Raw genomic sequence first — 22,224 nt, 5'->3', positions numbered from 1 at the left:
CAGCAACAAAATTAAAGTGTCTTTTCTTCTCACACGTTTTTATGGCCATGATATGATAGTGTGCTACATGTTCTTGGGAGATCCACCAGATATTGTTGAAGAAGTTGTCCCATCTCTATGCCTCTTGAATTTCAAAGACCAAATATTCTGCAAACTGTAAGTACCAGGGTGACAACCGCTCAATGCACAGCTAATGCAGATGGGTAGGGTCTGTTTCTGCTCCTTTTCAGCCAGCACGTATTGGTCATGGGGGCAGACTATAAGGACTTGAAGTTCCACTTCATTCTGGAATTTTGCTATTTAAGGCAGGCAGGGAGAAACCCCAATATTTCTTTACTGTACTAAGAAGGAAAAGTTCAAAGATCTTCAAGACAAAAAGCATGTATAGAACCACTGACTACTTACGGGCATGCCGGGGGGACCAGGATCTCCTCTGTTTCCCTGTAACGACAACCATTTAACAAATGAATCATTATAAGCTTTGTTGTGGGTATTTTCTAGCTTTATAGCTATTAAGATCACAAGCTTTCTGTTCCAATTGTGTATTTGCTTTTAATCTTTTTTTGCATCAAGCTTAATTAAACAGTGAGGAGTTAAGAGAACAACTACATTTGCCATATATGTTTTCCTAGAAGATATGATTTTTTTCACAATCAGATACTTACTGGAGGTCCTTTTCCAAAATATGAAACATACACTGAATTTCCTTTTTCTCCTTTTTGTCCTGGATTTCCCTTTAAAGAAAAAAAGTCTTTTAAAACATGATCCACTTACTGATATCCTACACTTCTATGGAGATTGAATGATAATTTCTCAGACTGTGCTTTTCTGGTGTCCATAAATCACTAGGTAATCCACTAGAACCATCATTACTGCATGACTGTTTTGCAGCTCTTTTATCTAACAAGAGCCTTAAAGGTAAAATTGCCTTCTGTAAAGTTGAGCAAAACAGCTCCTCACAGCTTCTTGACTCCATTAGATGCTCCTTAGCTCTTGGGTACTTCAATATTCTACAGTCTTCACAAATCTTCCCTTCAGTATCATGTATATTGATATGCCTACCTTTTATTTCCATGAGTCGGTGGTTTTAAGTATTAGCACTCTGCCTTCTCCAAAAGTTCATGCTATGATTTAGGAGAATCTAGTGTGATTCTGCATACAGTTAAAAACCTGAAAGTATGGATTGTGTTACATGCATCATCTTCAACATTTCCATCTATTAGGAAATATGTTTCACAGTCTATTTAGGAAAATATCTGATGCCTAAAGGCCCTGTTTTTTAAAAAAAACTAAATTTCCATGGTACTTACTGTGGAGTCCTTTATAAAACTTGCTTATCTTAGCACCCTCAAACCCTCAATCTGATTTGGCTTTTGCAAAAATTTAATGGTAATGCTCAACTGACTGTTAAGAGCATAATGTGTACATATCTGAAGAACAGATATATAAGACACTATTACTGAAGTTTTCTCATTTTAAATCCACATGTACCACTTAACTATTGATTTCAAGAAAATGAGATACTGTTTTTCATAGAATTTAACCACTCTAAAACTGTACTGGCTTCCTGATATTATATGCTGACTGCTCAAATCCTGAAGTCAGAGTGAAACAGGGAAAGTACTTATCCGTGGAATAGTACAATAAAAAGAAGAGTTACAGCTGTCTGCAGCTGGATATAGCGACAGTAGACTGGATGCAGATTACAGGTCAAACAACAGCTGCTGGGGAACACATTAAACACATCAACATGTGTCTTTGGTTATTTTACATGTGATCTCTTGTGTGATAAAACATCTTTAGTAGATTCAGTTTGTTACCTTCTCTATGACTTAGGTAAGGGTTTGCAAATAGAAACTACTTTCTTTTCCAATTTATTGGTGAGGTAAATGTACAGATTCTACAATGTAACAAGTAAAGATGATAAATGTGTTCATAGTGTTAAATAAAATTATATGGGACAACATTATAAATAAGAATAAACTAGTAATGGTAGCTGTAATATATAGTCAAGTTGTACTTGGTGCAACAGATTGATTTAAAAATAGGCAATATGCATAGAGAAGCTGGAATAGCATTCTTGTACACAAGCAAATATGGTTAGTATGTCTTGTTTTTCTGGGTAGCTAAATTAATTTGCACTGGAATTTTAGTGTGCATATCCAAAGCTACATGCCTATTGTGTCTCCCATTCTTTGTAGGTTGCAAGTACTTCTCTAGGTCTGCCAAAGAGCATGCTCTTGGAATTGGGAGGATTTATGCTGTAAATAAATCCTGAGGCTGTCCCATGCCTCATTTTTTCCTTTATGTCATTTGGCTAATTATAAAAGGCAAAACAATTTTGAAAGCCATAGTAAGTAAGAAAATACAGGTAAAATTAGCGTTTGAGCAGAAGTCATTTTACCATTCAGAGGGTTAATAGGTTACTTTGAGAGGTATAACAAATGAGGTTATTATCAAGTTTTGATAATAACAAGGGTGTGTGTTTGATAGCATTTATTATAGGTGCAAGACTGAAATTGTATGTTTTTTCTAATTGCTATGGTTTTGATAACATCTTTTCTCTCTGGTACCCACCACACAGGTTTTTATTCCCTACGGCTGAATCAGCATCTTATTTAGCTCCTATTAAACACATTTGACTTCTCGTGTAAATTGCAGTTGTTTTTATTGTTTTATTTAGAAAATTTCAGGGAAGCTCTTAGACCAACTAATTAGCTATTGATCATTCAGAACTAAAACTTGTTTCCATGAAAAGTCAAAGACTGGAGACTAGATCTGTTCAGCAAAATTTCTTTGGAGCTACAGTAATTTATATCCCTTACGGACAGGAATCTGTGTTTTATCTTCATTAGAAGAGCACTGCTAACACAACCATTTAAACAATTTTAAAATGCTTTCCATTTTAACAGCAAAAGTAAACAATATTAAAGTGCTAATTTTAAACATTTTAACTGAAATGATCTCTATATATACAGATAAACAACCAGGCAAAGATTAGGTGTGCACAGAGCAGTCTTGAATAGGTATGTGTAAGAAGTGGCACATGAAACTGTAGGACCATGATTTTGGAAGAGATCTACTAATACGTATGTGATCAACCATTAAAAATCTTCAAGTGTTACAGGACGTGGATTTATTGAAGCTTCCACTTATCGCTAATTCATCTCGGGTATGTCCCTACTATAAAGACTTTTAAGAAATTTCAAGTATTGATAAATGGTATGACGGTTTCAAGCTACTCCTTCTCAGTTGTACTTCCATGAAATGCTATTAGCTTTGGTGTGGTTACATACTGGGGAAACAAAGTAGAATTTAAATCACAAGGTAGACATACATACTTTAAGGATACAGGAACTTATTTCATATTCAAGCTTAAACTTAATCTGTTAAGGCACCAAGTGTCCTTCACTCCCATTAACCTTAGTAATACCTGGAAATTCATTGTGCAGTGTAAAGCTAGTGGCATAGTCTAAAACTCCTTTAATTTTAAGAGGTCTTAGCTTGGAATAGTAATGTATATATATAGTATTCATAGACAGTAGGAATGACTTTCACGTACATAAGGACCTCTTGGTCCACTATAGCCATTTTCGCCTGGAAATCCTGGATCTCCTCTAGAGCCATTGTAGCCATCTAAACCAGGCTTGCCCCTGGGTCCTTCACTTCCTGGTAATCCCTGAAAGATAGATAGTTTAATATTTATTAGAGATACCCGATGATAAACAGGGGATTACTTTTTAAATTAACAGAACAGTTTAGAAACAAATATCTCAGATCTGAAACAGAGGACATCTCATAGTGGTCCCAGCTTCATACTCTTTCCATTAGAAATGTCTTCTATTGTGATCAACAGAATTTTTTTCATGTCTAACAAAATAAGTATTTTATATCTTGTTCTTTGATGCACAGCAAATATTACAGGGACAGCACTTGTTAAGAAGGGCCTGACTGAGCTCTCAACTTGAGTCAAAAAGTAACATGCTATCTTCTCAGAGAAAGCTCTGGCCCTCTAACTATAGTCTTTCTTGTGGCTGTAAAGGAAAGCTGAAGAAATACATAAAAGTCATCTCAAGCAGCCTCATAATTTTTAATTTATAGGACAAAACAAGGGAAAACAGGACACAGCTTGACTCAAGCATACAGTAATTGCAGAGATGGTGCCTTATACATTCAAGAACTGAGGAAGTGATTTTCTAACCTGGCAAGGAATAACCAATGTCCAGACAGGGGTTACGTCTACTGCAAATTAGAGACTAGGCAATACAAATAGTGAGATTTTCCTTGGAATGATCTTTCCTTTGGAGGAAAAATTATTTTGACAGAACTAAACATTTTTATAAGGAACAAATAGTAATTTTTACCCTTTTTTTTTTAGGGGGGGGGGGGGGGGCGGAGAGGAGGAGTTCTGAAAAATCATCAGGAAAGTATCCTGATGGCCATTTGCCTGAAATATTTTTGTCAGTTTTACTTTCTTCTTATCTTTAAGGTTCTTCACCCCAATTTGTGGAGACTGTTTTTTGCATTAACATTTTTCATAAAAAGAATCGACATTTCTTGGGAGTTCTTCTTTTTTGTGCTAAATTTTGGCCTTGTGACCTCTACATTATACAGACATTCTGGCAACAGCCCCATTGTCAAGGATGGACAGCTGACAAGCAGATGCTGAGACACCCACTCAGTTCCTGGTTCTGTTTTCACTTTCAAAATTCAACACTTTAACTTTGATCCATATGAAATGAAAAACAGCATAGGAATTCAGTTCTACTAAACAGCATTTTTCAAATACTGTATCTAAGAAATGTTATCTTTCTTTTACCACACCCATTTCCACACTGAAGAAGACATTCAGAAAACTATACAATCATATGCTTATTAAAGATATATTTAGGACCCACTTTCCTTCTTCAGTCCCTTTTCAGGTTAAAATTATGTGACTCAGTTGTTGCTTTTTTTTTTCCTGCAAAGGACCACAAGCAAAAATCAGAATGTTTCAACAGAAAACAGTACATCATTTGAGTTATTCTCGGAGATGTTAAGAATGCTTGCAAGCTGACTACAGCCTGCTATAGAACCCGAGGAAAATAAACTCATTGTTTTTAATCCTAGCACTGACACACGCTGCATGGACATGGGCTGGTCTCTACCTTCACTGCCCCACTCCTGCATAAAAATTATGTACTTACCTCACTGGGATTTTTGGAGTTTGTTATCGATAGTAAACATAGCTGAAGCCTGGCTATTTTACATTTCTGAAAAATGTGTAATTCTGTAGGTGACATGGTATCAATAGGTATACAGCCAAACAATTTACTGAGTGTGGTATTTTATTAGAGGACTTGCTATGACTTTATAGAAACTCATTTTTATAAAGCAATATTCATTCAATACGTACTGGAACACCATCTAAACCAGGAAATCCTGGGACTCCAGTTGGGCCCTAAAAACAGGTGACATGAAAAAGCAAAGTTGCAGAGGTCATTAACTCTTAAAAAGAATGAAAAGCAAGAATATGTAATACTACATAGCGAGAAACAAGTATCAGTCTTGTTTGAAATATGAATCAAAAGCCATAATTTTAAGAAATAAATATCTGAAAAAAGTTATATGGGCTAAGCAGGAGACTAGTGCCTATAGCTACCCATGGAACAGATGGTACAGTACAGGACAAATGTCTAATGCTCATATTAATTCATTCTCCAAAGATTGTGAAATTACAAAGAAGGGGAAGTTGCCTATAACTTATGAAATAATTCTGTACATAATTCACAACACTGATCCTGTTTTGATAATACCAGCAGCATGATTTCTATTTACAGGGCTTACATTTCAGGTGTGCTAGATACTGACATTAGTGATTTCAGTCATCCACTGAGATCAGTGGAATTAGACCATTAAAACTAATATAAAGTACAGAGATTGTACAGCTATGAAAGATTTGGACCTGAACTGCAATTTATAATTCATAAATTAATTATGGATTAATCAATATTAATACATTAATTATTGATTAAAAAATTCTGTTTAGTGTGCAGCACTTTTAAAAGCACTATACTCCTCCTTCCAGCTCCACATTCCTTGCACAGCCTTCTTTGAGGTTAAGGAGAATGACATGGTATATAACAATCAGAGATTGGGTCTGTTTCATTTTATTTTATGTCTTCCGACAGTTCTAATTTTGCAATCCACAGCAAAAAAAATCCCCTGAACCAATTTTTCAAAGAAAGCTGTAATTCATTTCAGTGAGAATTTTGTGTGAGCAAGAGTATAGTTTGGCAAATGCTTTTTGATCATTCGGGTTCTGTTTCACTTGCCAATATTTAACATCACATACTGTATACACCTAAAAGAGCTGTCGATGGTGTTTCCTACCTTATCCCCTTTTTCTCCAGCTGGCCCGGGCTGCCCATTCTCACCCCTCTGTCCTTTTTCCCCTGGCAGACCAGCTGGTCCTGTAGATCCCAAGGACCCAATCGGACCCTGAGCTCCCAACTCACCAGGCTGACCCTGAAAAGAGTCCAAAGAAGTTAATGACTACTGTTGTAAACCTCACAGCAGGCAGCATTTTGGAGATGACTGTATGGATAAAACATGGCTTATAATTTATATGTACTCATGATTCAAAAGGCTGGCTGTACAGCCTGCAGATCTGTTCCATGCATTAGATGTTATAGGAACGTGACCTTCAAATTTAACAACTTGCTCAAGTTGAAAATTTCTTTTCACCTTCATCAGGTCTCCTCCCTGAGATGCCTGGGATAAATTGCAAGTTTTCCTGGCTCTACCAATGTAAGTATCGCCTTCTGCAAGCATAAGATTCCACTGAGCATCATATTTTTGCAACCAGAGAAGCGATAGCTCATTTTAGACAAAGGGACCTTGACACAATTAGAACAAATAGAGATAGTTCCCTCTTTCTTTCAAGTCAGGCTATATGCTAATTTTCTTGTTTTCCTAGCTCACTTATCTTCCACCGTCACTCTCAGATCTTAATGCCTTATTTAAAAGCTGTGAAGTTTCCTGCAGAAAAAAAATGATTAGTTATTGGTCAACATATTTACAGGAAGTATTAATTTTAATAGATTGTGTTAAAATGGTTTAGCTGGTTGCAGAGAGTCATTTATCTACAAATAACTCTAAATTGAGCATCTGTACCTACAGTACCATACAGACCATCTTCATGTATTTCTACTAACTTTTCCAAGGTAATATAAGTTCTCCTGAAGTAAAAATACTTCCCATGCCAATTGGATTTTTCAGTTTATAGCATTGCTGTGGAGTTGTTTTGGATTTCTTGCAGTTTTTGATCCTTGCTGCTAAACAACTATTAAATCATAGCTTCAAAGTGCTGAATAAAGCAAGCTTTCTAATCAGACTTCACATGTGAGCTCTCTACACTTTCACCCTACAAAAACCTACGTATTTACAGGTCTTTATTTCTCTTACTCATTTTTTTTATTCTGCATCATTATTTTTGTTTAGCTATAACTTGTTTTGTTTCCCAACTGAAGAGTGTTTTGCTTTCTTTTCAGAATTCATCAATCAATTACACCACATTATTAAAAAAGAAAGCAAAATGGAGCCCCATGCATTCCCGAGAAAAGCATATGGTTCTAAGACCACTTGAGGGCAGTAAAGGATATTTCAGTGCAGCCTCCATTCACAGAAATGACAGACCATGTTTATTTCTATGAATGGATTGAAGGAAAACAAAATGACAAAAATCAAAGGTGATTGTAAGCAGATGCGTTAGCTTCAGGAGTCAAATTATGTTGAAGCAACAGAACTGAACTGCTTGCTTCTCGGTGTAAACATTTCAACAGACTGAATCTGAACAAAATCTTATCTTGTGAATTGCAAGCAGGGACCTAAACCTCTTTTTATTTATTCTCTACTTATCTCTTAAAATATGTCAATATAATCAGTGTGATTTAACAGTCAGACACGAAGGGAAGGAATGTATGGGTTCATCATCCAATCAAATCAGCAAAGAAACAGAGTAATGAGAAGGTAACTTACTACATGCTTGGAACAGGAACATGCTATAGGCTTATGCTTTACTGGAAGCAGGACTGGATCATCACTGGCCCTGAAGCTATGAACAGGAATTTAGTCCAGAGGCTAGGAAAAGAAGTTCTACACTTACAAATAAGGCTTTCCTGAAAAAGTATCCTCCTACAACTCCTGTTCCATTTGCTGATACTGGTTCCTCTCACTTAAACCTTGATCCTGCTTCCAGTGAAGCCACTGGCAAAACTTCCAGGGCAGAATTAGCATGTCGTCTTCAGCAACAGTTACAATTTTCTGATACCATAATTTGAGCAGTGTAAAATATTGTGCAAGTTAAAGGCTACTAGTATTAAAATCTGCTGAGTCTTTATCCTTGTTAACAATGAATTGACAGTCAGGATTCTGGGTGTTTAATTTGAGTATTTGCTTGCATGAACAATTGCAGCCTGTCTATTGGCAGTGCATTGCACATCCACTGTTGTAAAACTGAATTTATTCATTGAAGTACTCTTAAAGCAGCTATTACACCCTTTAAATATTTGATAAAAAAAGACTGGGCAACCATGTCAATTAAAGCATAATTTCAAGTATAAGGGAGGTGAAATGAATGAGACTAATACTATAGTAAAATACAACTGTTTGAACCATTCACTCTACTGGAAGCATTATGCTTTTTTAGTACCCTGACCTAGCTGTTGCCATGCAAAATGCAACACTCATCAGCAGGAAAAAAAAGGTGTAAGATATTTCCCACTAATGCTCTAATGCCTTTACTCAACGATGCATTTTGTTGACAAGTTCTGCAGCAATTTTAATATTTTTAATTCATAGCTTATATACTCTGCATTCAAGAGTTGAAAGAGAAAATTTTCAAATCGTATTATATCCTTTGGACAGTTGAAGAAACCTGACTTTGATAGTACTCATAAAAAAGCTGAGATATTGTATTAATTCTATAGTAATTGTCTATCATAATTAACTAATAAACACTTCCAGGACATGTAGTCCTTTAGGCTGATAAAATGTCTTCGTTAGTTGCTACCCTGTGAATTTAATTGACTCCACGGTTTATGTCTTCAGTAGGAGGTGGTGAAGTCATAAAACAGAGTCACTGAATCCAGAATTCACAATAGGTTTGACAGCTGATACAACTTTAGCATGCCATGTGAAGCTGGTGGATTGTCTCTCTTTCTTTCAGCTCAAAGACTGATAATGACTGGGAGCTTTGTTAAGACCAAACTGATACCATGTCATAACATCTATTATCACATCTATTATTTGTGCCCATCCAATGTGACTACCACAGCATTACAGTCTCAGGACAGCTGTACAAATAAAGAGGATGAAGGTAGTCATGCTCATGTGGAAATGACAAATTAGCTCAGTTAAAATGAACAGAATATTATGCCTGCTCTGCCATCTGATGCCAATAAATTCCTTTAGGATTTCAATGCCTTGTTAATTGTCTAGGTCAGGAACTACCCATGCCAAGACTATGGTCTGTTATTTTAGCATATCCTGGGCTTGACCTGCAGTAAGAAACTGAGTTTTGACAAAACAAGACTATATTTTTTTTAATTAAGTATGCTTCCTAAGACTAAGACTGCAAATACTTCAGAATCATTCAGCAAAGCATTTAATACCTTTTGGAAAAGGCAACGGCCAAGGTTATTTGGACTTACTCTTTTTGGTTGCCTAACACACTGAAGAGCATCTGATTTTTAGAGTGCCTATAGCACTTAATTGTCTGAAAGCACAGTATTTTAAAGGAGTCTTAATTGGGAATCAAAAAAACTGGGTCATGCTATTAGAGTGAATTCTGTCTTGCTTCTCATTATTGATAAAGTCAAAAGAAGTCCAGTTATTGCCTTCAATTAGGACAGTACCCTATGTTACAGGCTATGTGGCTGTACCGGTGATATGTGGAATGCATTTACCTTCTGTTCACATGAACACAAATGAAAATGCCCAGCAACTCCACAGATTCACATTGTAGGCAAGTAATATTGTGTCCTTTTTCATTCTGCACTAAACTCTGGGTTGTAACCAGTCTTTCTCATTTTATCAGCAGCAGGACAGAGAATGGGAGGAATGTAGAGCAGTTTGGGGGCAAGAGAGGAGTGCACAACAAGGCACTGGCAGACAGATGTTTTCTTTTGTAATTTGCTTAGTGAGGTGGGAGCATCTGCTGCTATTCTAAGCTCCACCTGTGTCCTCTCCTCTTTTGGAAGAGCAGGTCTACTACACAGCAAAGCCACAGCTTCCAGAGCTCGTAGGGGTGTCTGTTCTGGGAAGTTTCCACTCCCCCACTGTAACAGTGTAGGACTGGGACCAAAACAGTTTTCACTGTAAGTCAAGGCTCCAAAAGAAACCTTCTACATATTAACTTTATCAAGACGAGATAAATCTGAGAAAGCACACAACTTGGCATTAAATCCACTCTCTTGTCCTTAATAGAGCAAATCTTTCTGTGACTGTGGGTTAAACAGTGAGTGAGGCTCAGACTAGTATATGGCATTTACTTTATCCTCAGTTTGTTCAGAAATAGCAGATCGCATAATGATTTTTAGTATTAGCTAACTTTTTTTACAGTCTGATTTTGAGCCAATTAAATGCAATAGTGACTCTTGATGTTTGAGTTCTCTCAGCATCTAGATCATGCTGCAAACTAATGGAAAATTCTGTGCTCTTTTAACATATTTTTCAGCGATCCAATATGCTACAGGAACATAGTACCTGATGATGCAGCTTAGTATTCACAGTGATACTTCTGTGAAGCACAACAAATCACAGTGAAGTGATGAAAACATTTTTCACGGTGTACTTTGGTTTGTGTTTTAACCCTGTACAACCATGAAAAGAAAAAGTATCCAATAAGCCAGTGGGTGTCACTATTGTGTTAAACAAACACTGAACAGGAGAGAATTTGGCACTGACACTAAGAAACACTGTTAATGGTTGAAAGCAGAGCGCTGCAAATAGAGCATTTTAGACCACAAATAATTAACATCAGATTAGCTAATAAAATAAAATTAACTTTTACTCTGATTAATTTTATTGAAAAAGTCACTGATTGGCAGTTTTTGGTTGATTCAAATCTATGAAAAAGAATGATTTTGTAGAGTTTTGTCTTGCTTGATGTGGAAAAGTTTGCTAATCTGCAGCAACTGAGAAAAACACTATTTTTGGTATGGTGAGACAGGGGAACCAAAAGGAAAGAAAGACGCTCAAGAACAAAAGAAGGGATAATTTAACAAGATCAAAACTTTTGAAAAATTTGGAAACATGTCTAATATGAAAAATGCTAATTTACAGATACTGTAGCTGGACATCACATATGAAGAACAGCCTCAAAGAGACCTTACAGTGAGGAAAATGGAATGATCCTGTTCCTATTCCACGTTCGGGTAAGCAGGCTCCATTCCCTACCAGTTCAAGTCCTAACTTCTGCAGCCAGACACCTACTGCTCTGCCCAGTTATAAAAAAATGTGTGGTCTGTTTCAGATATAAATCTAGGGGTCTCATTTTTCTAGGTCTGTTTTTCCATGGTTCTCAGTGAATATAAGTGAAATGTAATAGAAATACTACAGAAATGTTTAACTGGTCTCAGGACTCTTCTATTTTAAAACTGTATCATAGCCAATATACCAGGAAAAATGATGAACAAGTATGAGGCAAATAGTGGGAGAGATCTGGGTTTCCGCAGATGCTAGTGTGTGTACATCTTTGATAGAGGATTCAACTAAGCACATGTACTTGAGATCAAGTAGATGGATTTTACACATTTATTTCCCAAGTGTGCAGCTTGAAAATTCAAATACAAGTGCTGGATATTCCATGTGAGTGACAGGCTGCCATTGCATACTGATGTGCAAAAAAGTGTGATTTAATAAATGTCTCTTATTTCCCAAAACAAGACCTATGAGGGAGATGTTACAAGAGAAGCGATGCCAGGAGACAGACCTACTATAGAGTTAAATTTCACCATTCTTACCCTACTGCCCTGAAGTATACATCAGCTGACTTTCTAACTTACGTGTGAAAACCAACTTCTACCTCTTGTGAATGCTTACCCCTTACACTTCATATGCCCTTAGATTTCTGTTTGCTAGGTTCTCTCCTACACTAGTATGAAAATAGGCCACTTGCTTCATCTGCAAAAGAACGAACATCGGTCTTGCTGAGTTATATTTATTATTTATTTTGCTCCAGGCCTTTCACATGATCTCACAGAAGCTAGATCAGGTTGGGTCATGAATAGACGCTTGCTTTCTAAATCTACTTAACTCTATAAACAAAGCCAAAGGAATTGAATGGGATCAAACTCTGGGGTCGGCACAGGACAGGTTTACAATCCGCCAGTGCTAACTGCAAACTTTTTTTTTAACTGTCTAAATTCAGTTAGAGCAGCCAGCATTATCAGAGGCCTCTCATACAATACTGCAGGAGTTATCAAGGAAATGACTTTCCAAGTTAGAGAAAGAGGGGGAAATGTAAGAAAGGTTTCACTGTCTGTTTGACATATCCGAAGAAAATTAAAATCACAAATTTCGTGGGAGACCAAAGAGAAAGTGGTGTGTGTGTGTGTATTCTAAAATAATGAGGTTGCTGTTTGCCTGTAATTAAAAACATTAAATGCTACTGCCTCCTGGAAGACCATACATCTTGACTGCAAAAGAAGAGACAGGAGAAAGTCTCAGTTGATTCTTGGTGCCAGCCCAGAGCATGTAGAATGCTTACTGGCCTATATACTTTCACTAATGACTTTCTCCTCTTATTTATCTGTTCTACAGTTCTTAAATGAATATGTGTAGTAGCACACAGTATGCGCAAAGAGGTTTAACAGCACAGTTCAATGGTGTCCTATGGAAGAAAGAATCCTTTTGAGCTGTGACATGAGATCAACAGATAAATAGTATAATGTAAAACTAATTCAAAAAAGCTGTTAATTCCAGTTAAACAGAAGTCAAACTTTCATTGTGATGTGGACAACTGTAATGATATCAGAATGGAATATATTACTAGCAATAGTGACCAGAATGTTTTTCAGACAGTGATTTCTTGCTAATGAATAGTAGTGCAAATCTGTTTAGAGCACAGTTATCTAAGGTTAAGAGAAATCAAAAACAGCAGGTACACAAGCTCTTCTAAAACCCAATATAGCAACCAATGCATGTGTACTTGTTTTATATAAATATTTAATAAAAGTTCAGTTATTTGCTTCTATTTTTCTTCCAACCTGCCCAATTTCAATACATTCAAGTATGGCCATGGCAGCTTCCTTTTCTTACTCCCATGGTTATCTTTTCTCTAGCTAAAACCTCAATTATCTTGTCCACTTAAAATGAAGAAGGCTTTCTATGTTGACTTCTAAAAGATTTTCAAATGGGCAACTAGAGGGCAAAGTCTTAATTCCCACAGCATTCACAGTCAGCTGCACAGTTTTCTTACACTGTCCTGGTAACCACAGCTTTAATTAATCATATTTAAATTGCTAAAAAAATAAGGGTAGAAAGAAAGGTCATTATGCCAAAAACAGTAAGGCAAGTTTCGAGGTCCTACTTTCCTAGGGCAACTTCAGAGTATACCACACTCCTGATCACCATTCTACTTAACTCATAAACCTAAACATATTTTGGAATTTAATTTTGGTGTCTATTCTCTTATTACACTAGTTTTTTACTATTTTAGTGGAGAGACGTTAAGGATAAGGCTGCAGTTATGTCATACGCAGCTTATAATGGTTTTAGTTTTCCAAAACATGAACATACTTTACTTGTCACTGGTAATTACAAATAAACAAAGCTGATTTATATTGGCTCTAAGACTTTTGTTCTACCTTAATTTTAGTAGAAATCTTTCTTATGGATTTACTATAGATCTGCTCCAAACACAGAAATAACCTGTTTGTTCATTTAATAGCTAAATTTCCAGTGAGCAATGCTTCCATTGAAAGTCTAAAAAGGAGGGTAACATTCTAAAATCTGTAAAATGGCAACGTCATCAAATACCCATCATAGTGTTCTAATGTCAACAAAAATCTGTCAAATGGAACTAGCAATAATATTTTCCTCACAGTCTGCTGACAAAGTGAAACCCTCATCAGATGGGCACACCTTAACTTTGAAACTATACAACTGCTGTTTTATCAGCAGAGAGATATTCTGACTTCTCTAAAAATCTCCTTTTCATTAGTGTGTGGAGAAGGATGCAGGGAAGTGACCATTAGCAATGTGCAAAACAAACTGCTGAGGTTCTTATTCAGATGTTAGACTATGACTTTAAAGTTGGACTTACGACATCTATCTAGCACAAAGTCTACGTTATGATACAATGAGCATCTTTCCTAAGGATAATAATTCCTATGCATTCCACCAGGTGTATTACAAATAATGCACTTTGCTAAATAGCTTCTCTCCCAGTGCACTTTTTAGGGGAGATAAAAGTTAACAGAAACTTTCCATGAAAACGGAACTCTATTTGGAAGTATTCAGCCAACAAAAAAGATTGAGAACAACATATGAATGGTCATGTTCCAGCTAGTCTAATGAAGGATTTGGTTGCAGCTCTTGAAGAGTTTGAATAACATGTTTAATCAATTCATAATAGGTCTGACCCTTGTGTGTTTCTAACATAGATGATACTTTGCAGTACAATAATGAGACAATTTGCCCTTGCTCCCCTGTAAGTCTTAGATTACCATGTTCAATGAAAGACCATGAAGGGAATACCCTACATCTGACTCCCTGTAATAAAAAAGATTAAAAATTAAACAAAAAGTAAAAATAAAAAATAGGTGGACTGGTCTATGTATATGAATGTAACTCAATACGTGTACTGATATAGCTCACCCAGGTGCTCTTTCTATGCAAAAGCCCCTGGTACTGCAGTTGGTTTAACAGAGCTGAATAAAAACTTGTTAACTTTGAGGGCTGCTATAAGGTTGGCTTTCCAGCTGGTCTGGATGCGATTATTGTTCTATTGCCTTTTCCCAGCAAGTACATGAATTTTCTAGAATCACTATCAGCAAATGTTTGTTGAGGGGGCCAGCTCATCCTTAATTTTGACAGCTAGTCTGTGCTAAATAGTGAAAAGGCAAAAAATATGGTGCTAGGCAACCAAATTTATATGTTGCCCTTATGTCACCTCTACAGAGAAGGACTATTTAATAAACTGTACAGTTCTGAAATTTTAGGCTTGCATACTGTACAATGCCAAAGGCTTTCAGTTATTCTTTCTTGCACTTAAAGACAGGATTAAGGGAAATGCAAAACTCTGAGGAACCAGCCTGGGAGCAGGATTCAGACAGAAAAGCAGATAAAGCAGATGTTTTGCATTCTAGGAAGCTAACAGTAAGATAAACAAATCTTTTATTTTGTAATGGGTAGTCTCCAGAAAAGCTAGGAAAGCAATGTTAGTGTGTCAGAGTGTAAAGGCAGAACACAGATTTTTAGAAATCAACAGGATTGTAGGATGAAAAAAAAATTAAGTAATCTTATAGAAAATAATTCAGCACCATACATTAGTATAGAAAATATTTGCATCTATCTGAAGCGGTGTTTAGTTAAGCCATATTTCATGTAGGGTCTGATAAGTACTTCTACTTCTTGCATATTGATTAATAGAAATGATTGCATTAAACATAAACTCATATTACATTGGAGACACTTTATCCCTCTGTTTCAGAAAATGGTACAATTCTCAGACTTCAATTTGCATAATGACATTAAATTTATTTTGAAATGCTTATTACACTTTTATTTGTCACTTAGGTCCAGATCCTTGGAAGTACTTAGAAAACTCACTGCAAATGTTCATAGTTCAGGGGAGGACAACTTAGGAAAGAGCCATAATGACTGCAGTGAGTATTAACTATTGATTGATTATGGGCATGTAATTCAGAACTTCCAAGATACTGAGAGAGAACCAGAATCCTCTAGTTTCAAAGTCAGTTGTTTTTAAACGGCACTTCAGATCAGGGTTTTCGTATCCAAAACAGTCTATTCAGAGAGACACTGCAATGCTGCTAGTCAAAATACTTTTCCCGGGATGCCCTTTTGTTAACACAGTGTTACAGAGATAGACGCGTCCTACGCCTCTATTATGAAAATCCTACAGCATGGGGGACTTTCGTATAGACATAATCCTGGAGGATTAGGATAGGATCCAAGGACACCAGGGCAGTGATCATGACACAGCAAAGCATGCAGCTAATGGCCGAGGCACAGGAAGGAAAAGGTGTGTCTTGCTTTTGTGTAGACTCAGGTTGTACACAAACAAATGGGGCATGCAGCTATTCTAAAAAATGATCCACCATGTTCAAGCTTTCTAACCCTAAACTTTAACATTAGTAATTTGAAAGAAAATAATTTCCATCCCTATGACAATTTTTCAGTTGCACAGAAATCAGGGCATGTAGCTAAATTAGTACTTTCCTCATATAATGTTTAAATTGTTTGTATCACTATATAGAGATGTATTTTGAGAAAAAACAGTCAAGATAACAAACTAGTCCTCACTGGACCATATTTCAATTAACAAACAGCAACATGCACAGTTATTAATTTTAGTGAATAATATGAAAATGCCTTTGCTTCATTCAGTGTTTTACAATTATTTATATAAGCCAAAGACAATCCAGATAATTTTTTTTGTCCTTAGTGCATTAAGCTAGTAAAATAAAGTCTGGAAGCTTCTCAGAATCACCTAACCCAAAAAAGAAACACCTAAATTCTCATAAAACTGGTAAATGGCAGAGACATTCTCTTTTAACCAACCTAGTAGAATATGAGCATAAATTTCTAAACTAAATATATATTAAGAATTACCTTTGTCTAACTATTAAATTGATCTCAAAAAATCCTTAACACAAAAAAGGCACCATGATTATTATAAACCTGTTTACAAACAATCTTAACTCCCTTTGATGACAGCTGTACTTCACAGTGAGAGAATTGTGCATTTGCTATATTGAGACCTGTTTGAATATTGATTTATTGAATATTGATTTTTTGATTTATGTCAAGCATATTGATTTTAAAGAACAGCAATTTGCACAAAGTAAACAGTATTTACAACAGTAATTATCATTAGGTCTATTCACTTACTCTTGATCCTTTTTCTGGAAAGCACCGGCAAACTGAACAATCCTGTCCCCCACATGGGCCAATATATGCATATCCTCCCTAAAAAAATAAAAGTTTATAGATTTATTAATATGGAACAGACAATAATCACTTCATCAAATATTGTCAACTGGACATTTTGTCCAATGGATAGTTTTTAAGGCAAAAGACAAAAAAGATTTGGCTACCCTTGCATGCCCACAGAGAAATTTCCTGGCGATGAAGAAACTTAGCATAGCAGCAAACATCAGAATATTGTGTAGGTCTTCAGCTTGACACGTGAACCCTTTCCAATCCTTGCTGAATAGAATATGCCCATCAATACTACATTTGAAACCCTCCTAACCTTTTGGACCTCTCGGCAGCATAAACATACTGGCCAAGTAGAGACAATAAGAAAAAGTTGTTACTCTTGCTGCACAAGGTGAAAGACATTATATGCAAGTTATGTTAAGTAATGCTGAATATTACAGCTAAATACAACTAAGGAAATAGGCTGCATCTAGAAATATTTTAACACAGTCAGATTTTAATTTGTAAAAATGTGAAATTTGTAACCCGTCACATTATGTTAGAAGATTGTCTAACTACAATTAAATGATAAAAGGCAAAACAGGCTGAAGAGCAAGAATCCCCCACAGCAATAAGGCCTTGTATTTAATTCTTGTCTATTAAATGAAAAAGAAGTACATGCATGGTGTATAACTCTCCATCATTGTCCTCTTAATAGCAAAGAAGTGGTTACTTTGTTTCATCAAATTGCAACGAGGGAAAAAAGCATATTCAAGGAGAAACTAAAACATGACAAAAGGTAAATTCAGTAATCTATTGTGTGGTAAGTGAATATGACTTTATTATTCCTTTCTATTTCCCAAAGTGTAGTATTAAACATATACCAATTATACTTGCCACATGCATTTATAAACTCACATAGATGGCTGGAATGTCCACAAGGTAACATTATTTTTTTGGCAAAATTGTGTAAATGATCAAAGTGGTTTCAAAATAGATGACAAGGACTTAAAATGTTTAAGAATAATTTAAGCAGACAAGTAAACAGCGACAATATGAAAATATTTGCTCAGTGTGGATTTCATTTCTATCAAGGCCAACATTGTTTTGTTACTGGTTTTAATAACCAACAGAACACAATAGGTTCATACCTCTGTTTTTCAAGGAGAAAACACTGACAAATATTAGATAAGGAGGAAAAGTTCTGTTCTTTCTATCCACAATATTTTAGAATATCTGGTACTCCCAAACCTCAGAACAAGAGAGTATGATGGTCTCTCTCACAGACTGCTTCTCTTTCACATACTGGATTTCCCATGAAATTACTAATGTACTCCACACTAGTCCCTCATCTAGTTATTAAAAACTTGCCTTTACTGGAATGTCAATGGAATGCAAGTGTCTAATAACATGTAAGCTGTTACCCTCTGTTCTAATTTAGCACATTTATTTTTAAAAAAATATTGCAATTTTCAACAGTTAACTAAAAAGGGATGACTTTAGGGGAAAAACCAATAAAATTGAGCTTTTAAATATTTGAAAGAAACAAAGAGGAAGGACTTGAAAAACGATTCAGTGAGGGCATTGCAAACATAAGGTTAATATGGAGGACAGTACAGAGAGAAAAATAATGTAGATACTGAGACTGTATTATAGTGAAATTTTGGCTTCAGAGAGATGGGAGGCCAGTTTTAAGATCTAGGCTAACATACAGAGAAAGCTAGAATAAGTATGATATATGCTATAATGTAGAGCCATTGAAGTGACTTCATGAGGAAGGAGACAGACTCAGCGCATGAGAGAGGTTCTTTTACATGCAGTTTTCAGAAAACTGTTAGAGACGCCAAAGTTAGAATCTAGAAGAATCCAAAGGAGAAAATAAGTTGAGCAACAGGAAGAGAAAGGAAAGTAAGAACTGCTGAAATACTGAAACAACCATCACAGTTTTCTCATAGAACTATAGGTCATTTGGGTGTATATAGTGTTACTTGCTTGAACTTTACCATCCTATCTATCCCTGTATAAAGTAAATATCAGTGTCACTTACCCCATCAATTTCTTGTGCTGAAAAAACAATCAGTAGCCACCTGATTTAAAAGAAGGAGAAAGCTAAATTAAAACTAAACTTTCAACACCCAACCTTCACAAAAAGGTAGCCTCTGAAAACTGAGAAAGTGTGTACAAGTGATCAAGTCCTGTTTGGGGTGATTACTTAGCCAAAGAGTATATTTATAAGGGGTATGCACATGGTCCCCACGTGCTATATATATTTGTCTTTTTGGATTTGTGAGACTGATAGGCACGAATAAGACCATGTAAAAGTCCTTGTAACTTCCCCCTTGTAACCTATTTCCAATCCCATGATTAGAATGGCCAGAGAGAAACCATTCCAGATAGATTTCTGGATCTCCATGGACACCATGAGGTGAAGATTGAGCAGAGATGGAGGTGATGCGCATCTGCCTCAAAATGAGTTAACTGGTGCTGTTTTCTTTTGCTCAGAGAGAGTGAGAGAAGGCACGGAGCAAAGCAGCGCTCAAAATAGCCACATGATTCCAGAGCAGCTGCTGGGGAAGCCCAGCTCTGTGCCAACCACTGCTAGTGATGGATTATAAAGTTGAAATCATATCTTTTATGATTTCTACACGCAAAAAAACAGGATAAAGTAATACAAAAAGGTATCCCAAAACTTCTGCAGCAATACAGGAAATAAGCACTATTATCAGTTATTATTAATATTAACATTATTATTATTAATGAGAACTAAGGTGCTCACTCATTACATGAAATGATAAATTAGATACGGCCATAATGTACAGAATATCATGTATTATTCTCCAGGCTATAGTGAAGCCAGTATCAAAGTTACTCCAACCCTGCAAATATTTAGGCATTTAGTAAATTTTCCAAAGCCCTATTGAATCAAACTTTATTTTTTCTTTGTTATTCACATAACCAGCTCCTTGGAGCACTGAGAACTGTGCCAGCAAATCCACTATTACTCTCCCTAATTATTGATTATTAATTATTCATAGATTCAGACTGCTAATTATTTAACTTTTATATGCATTGTTATATACTGATAAATTCAATACTGAAAAATTTAACATATTTTAGCCATTTATGTGTATTTACTCTACATATTTTTAAACCAATGTTGCCTGCTACTTCTTTTCAAATACACAGATTTTACAGAAAAAAAAAAAGACATTAGTGGTAAATGAAGACAGAAGCTCATAGTCTCTTGCCACATGAGAAATAAAGGACTGATTCAACTATGTGAGATTGCCAGATGATCAGCTACAGCAGTAAATGGTGGAGAAGGTTTGTACATCCCAGTAGTTCACCCTTTAGTGCATCAACTAAGTTCGTGTAGAAAGAATTTAACCTCAAAGGAACATTTCAACCAGGTAGAAGACAACAGAATTGGTTTGTGCTGTGACTGTTACTAATTTAAGGCCATTTTTGATTCTGACCTTAAGAAGTTTCAGTCTCTAAATATTTTTCTTGTATCAACATTGGCCAGGTGTGAGTTATTTTTCATTTAAGAAAATGCCAAGTTCTCATGAAGCCCTTGCACAACTGAAACGGAAATCTGATGATGCTGTTCTTGAAGCACAGTGCTGCAGTCCCCCCTCTTTCTGGTCATATATGACAGGCATGTGTTTGCCAGATTGTTCTTTATCAGTTCAAAATCCGTGCCTCCTGAAGCCAGATAGACATTGCCTATGTACTCAAATCAGCACAAGACTAACTGTTAGAGGTAAATCATTCACAAATAACGCAGAAAAAAGGCAAGAAGAGCCACCTTGGAAAGATGGCCAAGATAGAAGGCTGCTACATTGGGGAACACCTGAATAACAAGTAGCCTGGGTTTGCACAAAGCAAATAAACACGAAAAAGACACTGGAGAGAGTTTGGGCATATTAGCACGACAGAAGACTGCCACGCAGTGAGTGTCAGGTTCAAGCAAGGTACAGTTGCTGGGCCAGGTTCCCAGGTAGAAAAGCATAATTTCACGTCCCTAAAGAGCTTGGTGCATGAAGTTTTATAAAGACCTCAAGCAAGAAGTAAAATTGCACTGACTTTTCCTAGAAGATATTCTAGAGATGGAATCATTGATCCCACATACAACTCTGAAAATTCCTGGCCACGGTGATCCTAATCTTCTCCAAAGATCATTTTCCTACAAAAAGAACTCATGCCACAACTGCTAACAGACAGGTATTTCCATCAGAGTCTCTAAAAGTTTTCTTCATGCCGTTTAATAATTCTCCCTCATCTGCAAAATTATTCTGGAACAAGCATTCAGGTTTGAGTTGGTCATTACTTTTTCTTCTCCAAGTATGGTCATCACTAGAGTGTAGGAATATCTTTCCTCTTAAAACAGATTTAGAATTATAGCTCCTGTTTCCTACTATTTAAATAGTATAGTACCTGAAATTTAAATGGTATAAACTTATAGACCATAAATTAAAATCAAATACAATAAATGATCGTATAGGCTTATAAAATTTGACAGGCTACAACTGATTTAACTGGTGATTTCTTATTACTGTTAAACTGATAGCTAAGAATATATCTCAGTGACTCGTTAAAAATTTTAGTGATCTGTAAAACTCACCAGGCAGCTATGATAAGCCACTTAATCCGTTCAAACGAATCCTTTGTTAATGCCATTCACGCTGATGGAGGATCTGTATATGCAGCACTTTTTTTTTCCTTTCTTTTTTTTTTTTTTAAACAGCAGGTCTTCTCTTTCCTTCTGTTTGTGGATGGTCTATAAACACTGTTTCCATACGGTTGTTGTTTTCACCTCTGAACCTGTTTATATTAAAATATACATCTGATGTACAAACATGAATAATTACTGGAAATGTATGTCTTAACTATTTACATATGTCATACTGCACAGCTTTATGTTGGCACTACATTATATTATTCCTATTCGGGCTGTGTTTTATTTTATCAGCAATCCAATTATTTCAAGGGAACTATATATGAAATTACAGATCAATATAAAAAGAGTACAAGATTTCAGCCTAGAAAAGAGATAGTCTTCACTTACTGTTTGAA

At 36.0% G+C, this 22,224-nt stretch overlaps 1 protein-coding gene across 1 annotated transcript in view; it reads right to left on the bottom strand.

Moving 5' to 3' along the window:
- The window catches only part of COL4A4 (collagen type IV alpha 4 chain), a 65,197-nt gene extending 43,369 nt beyond the window's left edge, over window positions 1-21,828 (bottom strand). The window contains exons 1-8 of the mRNA XM_074153597.1: window positions 21,773-21,828; window positions 19,196-19,235; window positions 17,119-17,196; window positions 6,373-6,507; window positions 5,396-5,440; window positions 3,563-3,679; window positions 666-734; window positions 406-441 (exon numbers count right to left, since the gene is read on the bottom strand). Coding sequence (XP_074009698.1) covers window positions 406-441; window positions 666-734; window positions 3,563-3,679; window positions 5,396-5,440; window positions 6,373-6,507; window positions 17,119-17,196; window positions 19,196-19,235; window positions 21,773-21,828 — 576 coding nt within the window. The remainder of the gene's footprint in view (window positions 1-405; window positions 442-665; window positions 735-3,562; window positions 3,680-5,395; window positions 5,441-6,372; window positions 6,508-17,118; window positions 17,197-19,195; window positions 19,236-21,772) is intronic.
- Window positions 21,829-22,224: the final 396 nt, after the last annotated feature.

The sequence above is a fragment of the Numenius arquata genome, chromosome 9 (assembly GCF_964106895.1).
Source record: "Numenius arquata chromosome 9, bNumArq3.hap1.1, whole genome shotgun sequence".
In the NCBI taxonomy this organism is placed as follows: Eukaryota; Metazoa; Chordata; class Aves; order Charadriiformes; family Scolopacidae; genus Numenius; species Numenius arquata.
The sequence above is the reverse complement of the archived record's forward strand: the minus strand, read 5'-3'. Positions and strand labels throughout refer to the sequence as shown.